The sequence below is a fragment of the Cuculus canorus genome, chromosome 4, assembly GCF_017976375.1.
Source record: "Cuculus canorus isolate bCucCan1 chromosome 4, bCucCan1.pri, whole genome shotgun sequence".
Lineage (NCBI taxonomy): Eukaryota > Metazoa > Chordata > Aves > Cuculiformes > Cuculidae > Cuculus > Cuculus canorus.
Window position 1 is genome coordinate 44,112,280 of NC_071404.1, and position 15,146 is coordinate 44,127,425.

At 37.4% G+C, this 15,146-nt stretch overlaps 1 protein-coding gene across 9 annotated transcripts in view; it reads right to left on the minus strand.

Annotated features, from left to right (window-relative positions):
- RAPGEF2 (Rap guanine nucleotide exchange factor 2) overlaps nt 1–15,146 on the minus strand; it is a 188,495-nt gene that overhangs the window by 14,813 nt on the left and 158,536 nt on the right. For 8 of the 9 annotated variants that reach the window (XM_054064673.1, XM_054064672.1, XM_054064678.1 and 5 more), the window contains 7 exons: nt 13,829–14,075; nt 9,201–9,358; nt 3,274–3,514; nt 2,643–3,026; nt 1,049–1,260; nt 840–963; nt 162–185 (listed from right to left, as the gene is read on the minus strand). In XM_054064673.1, the coding sequence (XP_053920648.1) occupies nt 162–185; nt 840–963; nt 1,049–1,260; nt 2,643–3,026; nt 3,274–3,514; nt 9,201–9,358; nt 13,829–14,075 (1,390 nt within the window). The remainder of the gene's footprint in view (nt 1–161; nt 186–839; nt 964–1,048; nt 1,261–2,642; nt 3,027–3,273; nt 3,515–9,200; nt 9,359–13,828; nt 14,076–15,146) is intronic. The other variant, XM_054064675.1, reaches the window with a different exon arrangement.

The window sequence follows — 15,146 nt, forward strand, 5'->3', positions numbered from 1 at the left end:
AAGCCAAAGCACTCCTGGATTTAAATGTATTGTCAGTAAAAAAGCGTTAACAAAAGAAAAAAAAAGTCAAAGCACCAGAAAAAATAAAGATAGCAAGAAGGAAACAATACAAATGGTAAGGAAAGAATGAATGTCTGTGTGTGTTGTCTCCAACCACTTACCCCAAACTCCTCCATTTCTTCTTCCTGCAAGTGAGAGCCAGGAAGAGTAAAGCATGGGTTTAAGAAGAGACAGAGAAAGATCACAAGCTCAGAAAGAAAAAGACCAGATCTTAGGACAAGCAGTTCTGGAAGCCCACAAACATTAAAAAGAGCCTTGACTCGGGCATACAGTCAGATATTACAAACCCTTCTAGCTCAAATTGAGAAAAAGAATATGCAATAGGGCTGGTCTAACACGAAGCCAAAAAGCATCCGTTCCAAGTTTTCTAACACCACTAGCTTACACTGTTTCAGATACAATCCTACTTCTACTAAATCAAAACAATAAGGCTGGCACACATCAACATTCAAACATATATATACACACACACATATATATATATAGACATATGTGTTCAAGGCAGCATCTTCCCCCCCCCCCCCCCCCCCCCCGATGCGATATCATTTCATGAAGTAACCGGCAGCTAAGGAATAATGTAAAACATTTCAATATATATTCATAAACATAAAATGTAATGATTTCTCCAGTTTTAGAATACCACATAATTGTGGTAAATTGTTAGCAACAAAAAGCCCTCACACTGTTCCAACATGACAAGAGGTGCTTAAAAAGTAGCTCTTGCTGACACCTAGACTTCTCTCGGCTGGGAAAACCTCTGCCTAAGACAACATACTCACCTTGTTCTAAACATTAAAGCAGGATCCATGTTAACAGATGCCATGCGACCAACATGGCGTATCTCCTTGGCAATCATTCTTAGCTTCTCAAAATTGACCAAGCCCTCCACTTTTGAATCATTTCCTACAATCAAGTTAACAACATTAGTTATGCAGTAGCGAAGTTAGTTTTCCTTAGCTGAGAAAAGACGACCAACTTCTGCTTTTACCTTCATGAAGGAACGTAAGGTCTTTTTTGATAACAGGAAACAGGGGGATAATGGGAGGTTGGAGGTTTTGACTGTTAAGGACATTACGATATTTTGCCATATTCCTAGACGGATCAAACAAGTCCTGTAGGTCTTGAAATAGCTTTTCATACTTGCTTGGAAGCTTTTCCCAAGTGGTTCGGAGCCTTGCCACTGGTGCCAAATTCAGACCACTTGAAACAAACAAAAAAAAAATGCAAAAAAGTTTTAATGTCCACAGAAAAAAAACCAAAAAAAAACTAGAAAAGATCATGTTAAATTTGTATAGGAGAAATACCGTGTAGCCAGAATACTGCAGCACAACAATGTCAATAAAGTAATATAGCGAAAACTTCCTTTTGCCAGTGTGTATTACAGAACAATGAAGATCATATTTATAAAAGCTACAAAACCCAGAGACATCTGCATGATGCAACCATAAACAAACAAGTTACACTTACATGAGTAATTAAAACTTATAGAGAGTATGTACTTATTACTTTGAAACAGTGTCTGAATTTGATAACAACATCATAATCTGGGTGTAGCTTAGAACCACCACATTCAAGTTTTGCCAGCAGGCAGGCTGCTTTTCTTCCTTACTGAGGTCAGCTGAAATAGCCAAGTTAAATCTCAATATTTTTATGTTCCAAAGATGTTGACTGATTATCAACGTGGATCCTTGATTTTGGAAATTCCCATATTTGATTAAATGGTATTAAAAAATCAGTGATCTTCAGAAAAAGTGTCACATTCAACCTGGTGATGGAGTGTGACATGGGCTTTTGCCAGAAACAGTGATAGAACGGTCACTTTAATGCAACACACTCAGGCTTTTTCATAAGAGACAAAATCTTGGGATTTTCTTTCTTTTTTTCTATTTTTGTTAGGCTCTTCCTGCTGAATATGGAAGACACTAGAGGAAATGTGAATGTTTTAAAAAATAACCACACATATTCGGTTTCCTCACCCCCTTTTCATTCCAAAACTAAGTAAGGTTTTCAGTCTGAGATTTTTCAGTATTTTTATTCTTATATATGCTTAAATATGCTTATCTACAGCTTACGATACGGCACTGCAGTCTGCTATTGACTATTATCAGAGTTTCATCCAAGAAACTGCTGATAGAAAACAAAAGAAATGTATCACAGCTCAATCAATTGATAACTTGATAAATTCATAATAAAAAAGATAAAGGTAACTATGTATAAAATTATGGGCTCCCTTTGGGAAATTAACTCATTCATTTATGACAATGTTATAATTTTTCTACATATAGCCGCTGTTTATTTGGTCTTTGTTTTTAAATAAGTGCAGTAGTTTCTCTTGTGCCTGTTCACTGATGGCTCTTGCCTTACTGTGTTGAGCAATAAGTACATAATAGTAGCATTCCAAACAATATTTCAACAAATGCTTCAATGTCAAGCTCAGATTACTGGAAAACACCCTCCTTGGATCGTCAAGTGTTGATGTTAGCCATATTAATTGGCCTACTCTGTTAAATATATTTTTTTAGACTGATAAAAACAAGACTTTGTGCTTTTTAATTAGAGGGAAAATTATTATGGGGCAATACCTAATGATAGCAAACATCGAGTTGAAGTTCTTGCATTCTCTGCAGTGCAGTGCTATCTTAATGAAATGTTTAATGATCTTCATCCTTTTCAACTGATTGGTTTCTCTTAGAATCTCAGAAGCCACCCAAAATGTTTCTTGATTTATCACCTCTTCAAACTTCTTTAGATTAGTGCAACCTGTTTTTGATTTGAGTTTAAATAAGTCATCTATGTATTCCGTGGGTTCAATATTACGGAACAGCTCAAAGTTTCTCATGGAGAGTTGGGTAGCCACCTCAACAGTACTGAGCTGTAGTAGGGAAATTTGACTTTCCCTTAGTAATTCTTGAGCATCTTCATCTGAACAAAGAGTTTCCGTTTCCATGTTGTTCTTCAGGTAATACCTGTAAAAAAAAAGTTCAAAAAGATATTTGATACAACATACTCAAATACTAGTGAAAGTTACAGCAAGGATACAGTTGGCATCACAGGATAAATTGAAATTCATTAGGCTTAGATATCAATTAGAAGTTGGATAAGGAGCAATGCCTTGCAAAGAAACAAAACATTAATAATTAAATAATGCTATTAACGGGATTTTGACTTATTAAACCAGTATAATCAGATTTATCTCAGAGTCTCCATTCTCACCTGCCACTCAGCTGTATTCTGTCAGCAAGCTTGGATAACTGATCAGGAAGCCTCCTTTGCTTGATTACACCCTCGGGTGTGACAGAGACTTCACATAGTGAATATGCATCAGGAGTTGCAGTAAGAGCAAATTCCCTGATTGCCTGGATGACCACTTCCTTTGCTGTTGTGTCCTTACTGATCATGATGTAGCGGCTTTGCTGATCTGCCTTAAAAACCCTCAGAACTTGATCTGGTAAGTCTGGGAAAAAAAGAGACATGCAGAGCATGCAATTTAGTAAAGCAGAAAAAAATTAACGGTGTAGGAACAGGCAACAATAACAGTTACTTCAGTATCATTTCACCTCTCTCCTTCTTATAAAACAGCTGCCTTTTCTTTTTTAAGGAAAGACTAGTTCTATTAACAACGAGGAAAAGAAGTTAGTTAAGCTATTGATGGGGCAAGCCAAGAAATACGTTAACCTTTCCGAAGTATGGACACAAACTAATGAGCAATCTGATTTTCACAGGTGTTAAGTCCTGGTAAATTCCTTTTAAGCTTGAGAAAATCAAGGACACCAATACTCTGTTCACTGACATATAAGATTAATTAATATAAGCAAATTAGGTGATAGGAGTATCAATCTTCCTAAGGATGTTCTTAAAAAAATGGACTCATTTACCTAAGTCTGACACTGAACCATAGTGGCCCACACAAAGGGAAGATGTTTACACAGAAGTAGCTAATAAGATACAAGTGTAATATCCAACGTGCACACATACACAAACAAACTGCATTAGTATTAATGCTTAAGTACTTGATTATCAAAAATACTCTATCCTTGATAGATTCAAACCATAATAATGTCCAAGTAACACAAGAAAAACTTGCTTCTTATTTCTCTGTGCCAATGTTTTAGTAATTAAGAACTAATGCAGCCAAAGAGAAAAACACTTCACAAATACTCATAAAACATATTATTGTTTCAAGTGACTCATGACAAAAAACTTTAAGACCTGCAACGAGGCTGGTTTTAGGAAATCTGGAAAATTAGCAAACCTTTAGATGCTGATGTTTCCATAAGCTTATCAATCGATTGAAATCTACATTAATTTAACAACTGAAGTTTGATTGTTATATAATAAAACAAACAAACAAAAAAGAGCTAAAATTGTACAACTACCCACCACTAGATTTTTTAACATAAGGTATTTTTAACTGATAAGATAAAATACTTGCAATTAATCTAATGTCTTCCTTCTATTACTAATAACCTGATTTCTACTTTTGTATGGCATGACCTCTGATCATTATTCTTTCTCTGAAGAATGTTTTTAAAAAGATTATCATATTATTATTATCATAAACGTCATATGAACAAGAAAATGAATGATAATAGAAAGCTTTCAGAATCCATAGCCAAAAATTGATCATTATTCAAAAAAAATACTGTAAAACCAGCTGCTAGATGAAAATATTCACTTTGATATAACCATAATCTTTTTTGATAAGACCTGGATCAACACAGGTTCATGAAAGGCAGGCCTTGCCAAACTAACCCGATCGCCTTCCATGACAAAGTGACTTGACTACTGGATGAGGGAAAGGCTGTGGGTGTAGTCTTCTTGGACTTCAGTAAAGCCTTTGACACAGTTTCTCACAGCATTCTGCTTCAGAAACTCTCAGCCTCTGGCCTGGACAGGCGCACACTCTCCAGTGGAAAACTGGTTGGATGGCCGGGCCCAGAGAGTGGTGGTCAATGGAGTTAACTCCAGCTGGAGGCCAGTCACAAGTGAGGTTCCCCAGGGCTCGGTACTGGGTCCAGCCCTGTTCTATGTCTTTATCAATGACCTGGATGAAGGCATTGAGTGCACCCTTAGCAAGCTTGCAGATGACACTAAGCTGGGTGGAAGCGTGGATCTGCTGGAGGGTAGGGAGGCTCTGCAAAGGGATCTGGACAGGCTGGACCGCTGGGCTGTGACCAATTGCATGAGGTTTAACAAGGCCAAATGCCAGGCCCTGCATTTGGGCCACAACAACCCAATGCAGTGCTACAGACTAGGAGAAGTCGGGCTAGAAAGCTGCACGGAGGAGAAGGACCCGGGGGTGTTGGTTCACAGCCGACTGAACATGAGCCAGCAGTGTGCCCAGGTGGCCAAGAAGGCCAAAGGCATCTTGGCTTGTATCAAAAATGGTGTGACCAGCAGGTCCAGGGAGGTTATTCTCCCTCTCTACTCGGCACTGGTGAGACCGCACCTTGAGTACTGTGTTCAGTTCTGGGCCCCTCACCACAAGAAGGATGTTGAGGCTCTGGAGCGTGTCCAGAGAAGAGCAACAAAGCTGCTGAGGGGGCTGGAGAACAAGTCTTATGAGGAGCGGCTGAGAGAGCTGGGGTTGTTTAGCCTGGAGAAGAGGAGGCTGAGGGGAGACCTTATTGCTCTCTACAACTACCTGAAAGGAGGTTGTGGAGAGGAGGGAGCTGGCCTCTTCTCCCAAGTGACAGGGGACAGGACAAGGGGGAATGGCCTCACACTCCACCAGGGGAGGTTCAGGCTGGACATCAGGAAAAAAATTTTCACGGAAAGGGTCACTGGGCACTGGAACAGGGTGCCCAATGTTTAAGGGACTGGTGGATGAGGTACTGAGGGGCATGGTTTAGTGAGTGTTAGGAATGGTTAAACTCAATGATCCAGTGGGTCCTTTGCAACTCAGTGATTCTATGATTCTATGAATGCGTATAACATATTCAAGTCACTACAGAAAGATCTATTCCGCAACAGAAATGTCATGACAGAAATACAAGAATTAAGACCTTGCCACTGCTGCAGCATGGCTCCAAGATAATAATTTGGAAAGCACTGAGCTAAATCTCCCTGCCATAAAGATTGTTTAGGCTTAAATATAAGAGTTTACCAACTTCATGCAATTAAGCCCATAACTTTTAAGCTCACAGTAGTATCCTTGCAGCTTGAGAAGCACTGATACTGGAACACATTAGAACTGACTGATTGCATCATCACTTACACATAACAGGCATCAGCACAGGCCAATCTTTAGCCATTTCTACGTACTTGAGTCGAATGTACAAATACTTCATAATTAGCAAGCCAATTTTCCCTTTTATCACCAACTCTACACTGATCTGTCCTCCTTCGGTAACTAGTTGAACAGGGATATGGAACAGTGCCTATAACTTCTACATTTTTTGACATCTTGAGGAAGGCAGATCCCAGAGACACAGCCACTAAGAGCCATCACTGAAAACCAGAATGCTCCCTAGATCTTATTGCCCCTTGCCTTTACAGAATTACTTGCCAGTCAAAGAAATGCTATGAAGATGGGAAGTTACTGTAAAAGATATCAAGGTCCAAAAAAGCGTTTTGTGCAACAAGAAAATAATCTGCGCTGCTGGATCATTACAGTCAATATGAAGACACGCAGAGAACAGCAAATAGAAAAGTATCATCTCTGCTCTGTATTTTACCATACAATTTCTCAGGCTGCATATGTATAGGAGCTCATACCAAAAGCACTACACAGAATACAGTGAAGTCTCCCAGCCATTGAAATGATTGCAGCTATAGCAATGGTAGTAAGTAATTCAGCACAATAATTTTTAAATAAAACAGCACTTTAGGAGAATTGTATTTATCGCTCTTCACTCCTTTGCAAAAAAGGAAAGCAAAGTGGCAAGCTGAAGAAAGCAATACTCTATGACAGGAATCTAGTCCCTTAGAAAGCTCATGAATGGAGGGGGGGAAGGTACTAGTGATTGGCAACTCATCATTACTGTATTATTTTGACTTCCAATCAAATATCAAAAAACAGCACAAGACAAGAGAAATCAGTGCTATTGACTATTTGAACACTTAAAAATAAACCTTTAAAAGTATATTTGAAAAAGCCTGAGCAAATCAGAAGAGAAACTAAATCGACTCCTTGCAGATTTCAAGCTGTTCTCATTTTCTCCTCAAAGACTACCCTTCCAAAACAGCAAGTTGTTTTATTTCCTATCTTGAGGGAAATTCCCCAAAACCTCAAAGGATGGTTGTTCTACCACTTTTCTCTTTCTTCTCCAGTGCATTCAATTTCTTGCAAGCTGCTTCCATCTCCATCTTTAATTTAGTCCAAGGTAATAAAAGAATTTAAATTGCAGGCTTAATTTTTTCCCAAGCCTAAAAGCATATAGAGGAATAATTGTAATACAACTCTTGTATCTACAATGCAACCAGCCCTAAAGAACTTAAGATACATGGGTTTTATTTCAGTTCACCTTTCTCCACTCTTTCCTCTACAAGAATCACCCACCTGCAAATTTCTTTTAAAATCTTCAGTATGTGGATATTCGGGTAAATTTTAAGCAAATAATTAAAAAAAAAAAAGTTTGTTTTTTTTTTTTTAAATGAGAAAGCACTAATTACTTAATATATTTTCTGTAAAGATAATGAAAAAGCTGATGTAACATTGAAGTAATGGCATTACATCGTTACTTATCTTGTTTTCTCAGAGCATAAGGCAAACAGTAGAACATTATTCATTTATTAAAATTCTCCGAACTCCATCTGTGATGGAAGGATCTTCAAACCTGTAAATGGCTTTCCTTCTTTCAGCTGTATGAGACAGCAACAGCCACAGTTCTGGAAGTCAGTCGCTGTGTTCAGCCTTAGAGGCACACCAATTACCTAGAACCATCTGTTCTAGGTAAACGGCAAGCTGAAGAATGGAATCTTCATCCATTTATACACAAAGCAGTGATGAAAAATTAGGCTTTTCCTGGTAAAGAATATCTTCAAAGTGTTGGACACTAGTCATTAGATAAAATACAAAAAAAAAGCCCAGAAAAACAGTTCTCCCACTCTCTTAGGAGTAATCTGAGGCACTGGGACAAAAATCACACACCACTTCCTTGTAGTCTTTTCTAGTGCTAAAAGAATGAGATGAGTGTTTCTAGTGCTGAGATGAAGTGATGCTCAGTATCACAGTTCCAAATGTGATGATTACACCAATTTGGCCAGGCTGATGTTTAAGCACCATCCCTCGAAGAGTGTTTGCAATCCCTCAGGCTTAGCAGGGCACTGAATTTTTGGTTCTATTTTTGAGAAGTACTTTAAATATTAGACAAATTAACTGAGTGTATGCATAGCTACCATCACCATATCCTCCCTCCAGCAGCTATGTTTTAACAGCAAAGATTTGGATACTTAACTCAGAGAAGGCTTCCTGCTAAGAACCTTCCTGCAGCCAGATAAGAGCCGAAATCCCAGCCCTGCCAGGAGCTCCAGTTAAACCTTTCTCCTTAGATAAGGCTCTCAAGTTTCTTATGTTCTCCTTCTTTTTCTCCCTCACTTGCCTCGATGCTTTGTTCCTGTCTGCTAAAGGTATTAATTTTTTAAGTATTTCAGAATGGCATTTTAAATTACTTTATGTACTAAGAATTCAGCACAGAGCTGTAGGAGAGGGTCACTTACAGGGAACTTTGAAACTCTGTCCCTTACAGATGAGTACAAGATTATATAAGTGTGTCCAGAAAAAGACTGAAATGTATGTCCTATGCCCCAGCCAAATGCGCTTTCGCTTTACTGTAAAACTAATGATCTACTGCGCTCTTCAAAAATACTGCAACCTTTACAAGACTGATGTTTCAGAACAAATTATAATATACCAAGCAAAACAAGTTTTCACTGGCCAAGAGTACTAAATCAGTAAGCAGCACTCTGTATACAACATACTTGAAAAACAGACATCTAACACACTCAGGTAAAGTATATCAGAGCACACGTAATAAATCCTAACGCGTTAATATGTGGCTAATCTGTGGGTGACAGCATACAGTCAATTAAAACTCACATGCATCTTCAGACTCTGGAAGTCCAGGGAAAAAAAAAAAAAAAGAGATTAATGAAAGAAAATTAAGAGGTCCAAAGTATCAACAATAAACAATCCCTACCTGGCGTAGTATTGAAGTCTAAGATGCGGTGATGAGATTGCAGTAGATCAGGATTACTGGATGACAAGGTTCCGCTGACAGGTAAAGCAGGAGGAATGTGCTTTGTTTGCCTCAGTCCCACAATGCTGTCATCCTGAGACTGGCCAATTCCAATGTCACTGCATCCAGAAAGAAATAAAATCAGAACTTACAGAACATTCAGAACTTGGGCTATACTAGAGGGATGCAGAAACATGTATATTGCTACATTTTCAAATTTTCAATTGCTAGTACAGTAATCACTATTTAGAAATTAAAGTTCTCCAGACAACAATGCTTGTGGTCTATCTCTGTCATTAGCATCCAAATGTCCACTCAAAATGATTAGATCTGCTGATCACACTACCAGAAGATCTTCATGTTCACCACTAAGCTCTGAGGAGCTGCTAGGCTTAGACAGTGGCCAAGATCTTTATTCAAAAGCTGGTACATACGGTACATACCTCATCATTCTTGCATCACCCTATCACCTGAACTTTGACTAACTCTGCCACCTCTTCAGTGCTGTTTCATAAGACCTGAATTTCACTGATCCCATCACAGATATGATTTGCAACTGCGCTTCGGGAGGTATTGTAGCCACACAAGCCTTCTAAGATCTTCCAACTGATAGATAAGGGAGGATTGTTGAAATCATCCATTTTCCTTCCCTGCATCACCTTCTCTGAGTCTCTCTTCACTGGATGTGACTGAAGGGATGCCAGCTAACTCAGAAGGGCAAAGGAAGCATCCACACTACCTGCAGCATCTGCACTATTGGGTAGTATCAGTATCCCTTCCAAATTGCCTGACAGTAAATAAAGTATTTTTCATGTCACCTATGATAAACGTGACGGATATTGTCTTTCAAATGGTGAAAGGTAAGGTATCTGAGGAGGTCGGTACTGCTAGATGGATTAGGGACAGAGCTATGATATTATAGCAAGCACTAATTTGCTTCTTGCTTTTGAGTTCATAACCATCCAGTGAAGCAGGACAAATTAGGAGTTAGCCATAAATAATAAAATTCCTAATAAATTACTCTGAGGGTGTAAAATGTTGGACGGCCACCATTTGACAAAATGAAATTAATTAAAAATTTAGCCACTTACGGGCAAAGGCTTTCGAAAAGGCCAACACATCTAAATACGTACCTACATGTGTAAATAAAACATGCACCAGAATGCAGATTTCATTGCAAACCACAAAAACTCTAGAAAGTAAAGCTAAATAACTAAATGATGCAAAACAAACAACCAGCTGTACTCTAATTTGGGACACTTAAGCTTTTGTCTTGTGTTCTATCCATCCTCAGAAAACCTTAACAGAAGGAATTAAGGGCCTGGTAATTATCCCTGCTGAGCTGTTACAGCACAAGCATCCTTTTGTGCTTACCAATGAATTACTTTACCTAGTATACTCTTATACTATTTCTTTAAGTGCTACGAATTGAACGGTACTCTGGGAAGCTAAGACACTATCCCTGGGCATTGAAGAGAAACTTTAATTATGTGCACACAGCAACTTCTTTTCAGAAGGCAATGCAACTTGAGAAAGGCTGGAGAGGTATCTCTGTATGTTGTGTTTGATCATTTTTTTTTAAATCAAAATGATCGGGTAACTCTGTATTACCAAAATAGTTTATGAAGTAAACCCAAAGCCATGAAAGTGGCAGAAACACTCAAGTCCATTGGAAAAAAGGTTCTTGGGTTTTCTTTCAATCAGAAGTTAAGCTGGATCTGAACACCTGTGTTTTTGTACTTGCAAAAGCACAAAATACTGTGACAAGAAGTGATGATAACTGTATACAGCACTTTTATGCTAAGCCACACATAAGTAAGTCTTTCACTACAAACAAAAGCATTCCCAGCAAGACATCTTGTCTTCCTAGTAGGAACCACTCCATACACAAAAAAACAAGTAAACAAAACCACAAAGCCCCCAAGTCTCAAAATGCTTTCTGGTAGTTTTAAACAACAATAGATTATATTTCATAAATTCACCAATAGCAGCATGTTTTCCAAATTCAAATCAAATGAAGACAATATGGCTCTCCTCTTACAGTACGTGTTCATTTTGGAATTTGCTAGTGTTATATAATCTTACACCTATCCTGCAACGTGACTGAAATAGCTTCAGTAAAGTGGATCAACTGACAAGCAGCAGGTTTTACCAAAAATAAAAATGTTTCTAAAATTGTTCTCAATTGTAAGTGTTCATATATTCAATCAGAAAGTATTTACTCACACATTCAGTTTTTAGAATTTGAATCAGAATCAGACTGAGTTCTAACTTACGCAAACAAGAAACAAACCCCAGAAATTTCAGATATAAATAGTAGCTCTAAGAGATTCCAGGTCTCATGAAGATCAATAGCTGCTACTGTTAGGGGAAATATTTTATTATGCCAATGAAAGGAGATTGTGGTTTTAAAGGAAAGGCATTTCTGTTGCTTTCTGTATGCGTTTACCATGTGGAGAGATAGCATTAACTAAGAAATAACTTCCTGCTTAATAACGAACAGGGTAGAAGGGATAATAGATTGGCAGAGTTGCCTAAATGCTTCTTCCTTCAAAATACAGTACAATGTGCATCCCACTGAAGAGCTGCAAACAGAGAGGATAGAGGGGGACAGCTACTTCATCTGGGATGCTGTGCTTTGGACCACTGAGAATTTTTCTAGAGCTCAGAGTTGTCTTCAATCTTTATTTGGAGTAACTGAGCCTACAGACTACAAAAATACTCTGGATTAGAAGAGTGAAGGAAGAAGAGAGATTAAGTGGAGGCTGTAGCTAGAGGCACACTTCAAGAGATGACTCATAGCTGGTGGAAAGAAAGAAATTTCCCAGTAAATGCAGAGGAAATGGTCCTGTTTGCTCAGTTTGGTAAGTTACTTGACATTATTGGACTAAAAAGCAAGACTGAAGGGAGGCATTAACTCCTGCTCAAACTGATTCATCTTTGATACTGATTTAACATCTCATGAAGCAGACCAGCTCACTGCAAGAGTGACCTTATTCTAGTTTAAAGATTGGTTTTATCTGGATACATTCCAGAGGCACTGCAAACCTCTGCAATATCTGCATTCAAAAAAAGGTGGATAGTTTCACCTGATAAGCTAGCTGACTCATTAAATCTTTAAATACCTACTTTAATTAACAAGTAAATAGCTTTTTCATACATCTTGAATTTTGGCATTTAAAAACGTGAGAATAGATGAAGTCTCTTAATATACGCAATACTATTAATTATTAGGAAGAAGGAGATAGAAGTTTCTACACAATAAAGGGAAAAAAGCACAAACAGGAAAGTCTACAGCTACACATCTCTATGCAGAAACTGTGCAGACACAAACAACTGAATGTCAACAGGCTTTACAGACAAATTGCTATATATAACACATGAAGTAAAGCTAGCAAAAGGAAAAGAAAATAGGTCAAGTGTACTGTTTTTCTGAGTCTTACCCAAAGAGCTCCCTGCACAGAAAAAGTGCAAAAATGAACGGAATCAAAGAAAAAAGAAAACCAACAAGAAAAATTTAGGCAAAAGCTGTAAACAATGGTGAACAATGCTAAAAATCACGTTTAACAGCATGCATGGCTCATAGGAGGAACAAGCATACAAGATCAGTGAAATAAAAGAAAACATTCTAAAGACAGCATAAAAAGAGGATTTACAGATTCTCCTCTACTAAAATGTTTCTGCATCAATATAAGAAATATCCATTATTCAGATATCATCATTTATATTCATTTAACCTTTACCTTACTAACATTCTATTTATGTCTTAGAACAGTGTTCACTTAGTAAGGAACACCTAACCACAGCTGAGCTAACTTTTTTTCCAAAGTAATATCAGAAAATAAATCCCAGACTTGTGCTAAAAGGGTCATTTTCATAAATTTACATAGAATAGATTTCTTCCTTAATGGGACACAGAACAGAAAAACGCAAGAGAGAACACCAATTACACAACAACCATCTTCTACAATTAATTTTTCTCATGAATGCCATCTGTCTTGGCCAAGAACCAGATTCCCACAAAATCACATAAAACTCATTCTTCTATTGTTTCCACAATCTTTGTCAGAGCTCTATTTCTAAAATGTATACACAGAATAAAATACATAAGATAACATATTTAGCTTTCATAAAAATAATACTCAATTCCGTCAAAGAACCCAAGTTAAAATTTTAACCTTAATCTCCATTACAGCAGTACACAAATACTTTACAAACCATTGGAATGTGGATAAATTGAAATCACTGCTTATAACAACCATTTGCAAGCAAACTTGCTTGCAGAGTTTTCTGTAATTAATCACCTAGGATGATCTACTTAACAGTCCTCTTAAAAGAAAATAGCAAATGACATGAAAAAGTATTTGTGACATGACTTTATCTAGAAGAAGTGGAGTATGTCCATATTGATGTCAGGAGCTGCACTGTTAGTAATCTATGATCAAATAGTCAAACTAGTATTTTCTAGCATATTTTTTCAAATATAAGCATAGTTTGCATTAATAAATAAAAAAGTATCACGACAAATTATAAATATCATAAGAAATTTCACACAAAGCAAATATTTAAGAGGAAATTAAAAAACTCACTTATATGGTTTCTGAGGCAGGATACTGATTCGAGTCTTGTCAAGTATCTTCTTTAATTTATTTCTTCCCCCAACTGTGTTGGCTTTACTTTTCTTATTTACTTTTTCTAGTCCTATTACCTGCTCCACATCAACAGCAAGGTCTGGAATGGAATAACGACTCGCCTTTTTAATATCACCAATTTTAGGCAAGTGAGGAGCACCATTTCTTTTTTCCTCTGACAATCGTGTTAGGAGTTCTTTAAAAACTGCAGAAGATAGGAAACGGGAAGAAAAAAAAAAGAATGAAAATGTAAAAGAAAGCTCTGCGCACCAGGCCAGTTAAATATTTATCATTACAAAAAAACGATTAGGATAGTCTGTCAACTCAAGTACTAAACGTATTCAGATATGAGACACTACACATTTTTTTGAGTTTTAAAAAGGACATTTATTTTCTGTAGTATGAATTAGAAAAATCAGTTAATTGGTCCAGCTCAGAAGAGAAATAGACTGAATGACTACTTGGTTGCACAGATGGTGTCAACAAGGACTAAATTTTCAACATGAGGACACAGGCTTCTTCAGAGTAGTAGCAAAGAGGACACTACACAAAAATGAGATGGGAAAAATAATTACTAACAAAGAAGGTTTTAAACTGATAGCCAGCAATAAAAGCTCTCCACTGAACAAGAAATTATTCACAACAGGATCGAGAAGTCAGAAATCAGAAGGGAAACTACAACAAATTCATAAAGAAAATATAAGAAAGTATGAGACTATTGGGACAACTTGGACATTTGATAGGGACATCACATCCATTTGCCAGATATACAAAACAACTTCTCAGACTCCCTCCAGCTCGCCAGCAAAGAGTCACCTCTGAGGCAGAAATATTTGATGACTTTGTGAATCAGTTCTTCTACTGCAACTTTTAGCTTCACAAAAATGCTGATATATTTAAATAAATCAAACAAAGCTCACATGGAGATCAAGACACATATTCTGAGTGTGAAAGGAGGTCTCCATAAATACATGGAAAATACATCTGATGAGTTGATTTGCAATAATAAATCAAAACTGATAATTAAAACCAAGGAACTGTAGAAAAAGCAAGAACAACGGCAGTCAGCTAAGGATGAGTAGTAAGGGCTAGGTTTTACTATCGAGTACTAATTTTGTCCTTAACATGCATCCACAATTCCCCAGAGGTACACAACAAATCACCAAGAGACTTCAAAAGCTTCAAATATGACACACAAAGAAAAGTGGAGAAGAGTAATCCAAGCTAAAAACTGTACCCTTAAACAGGAGCTGGGGGCTGTAGTGACAAATTCGAC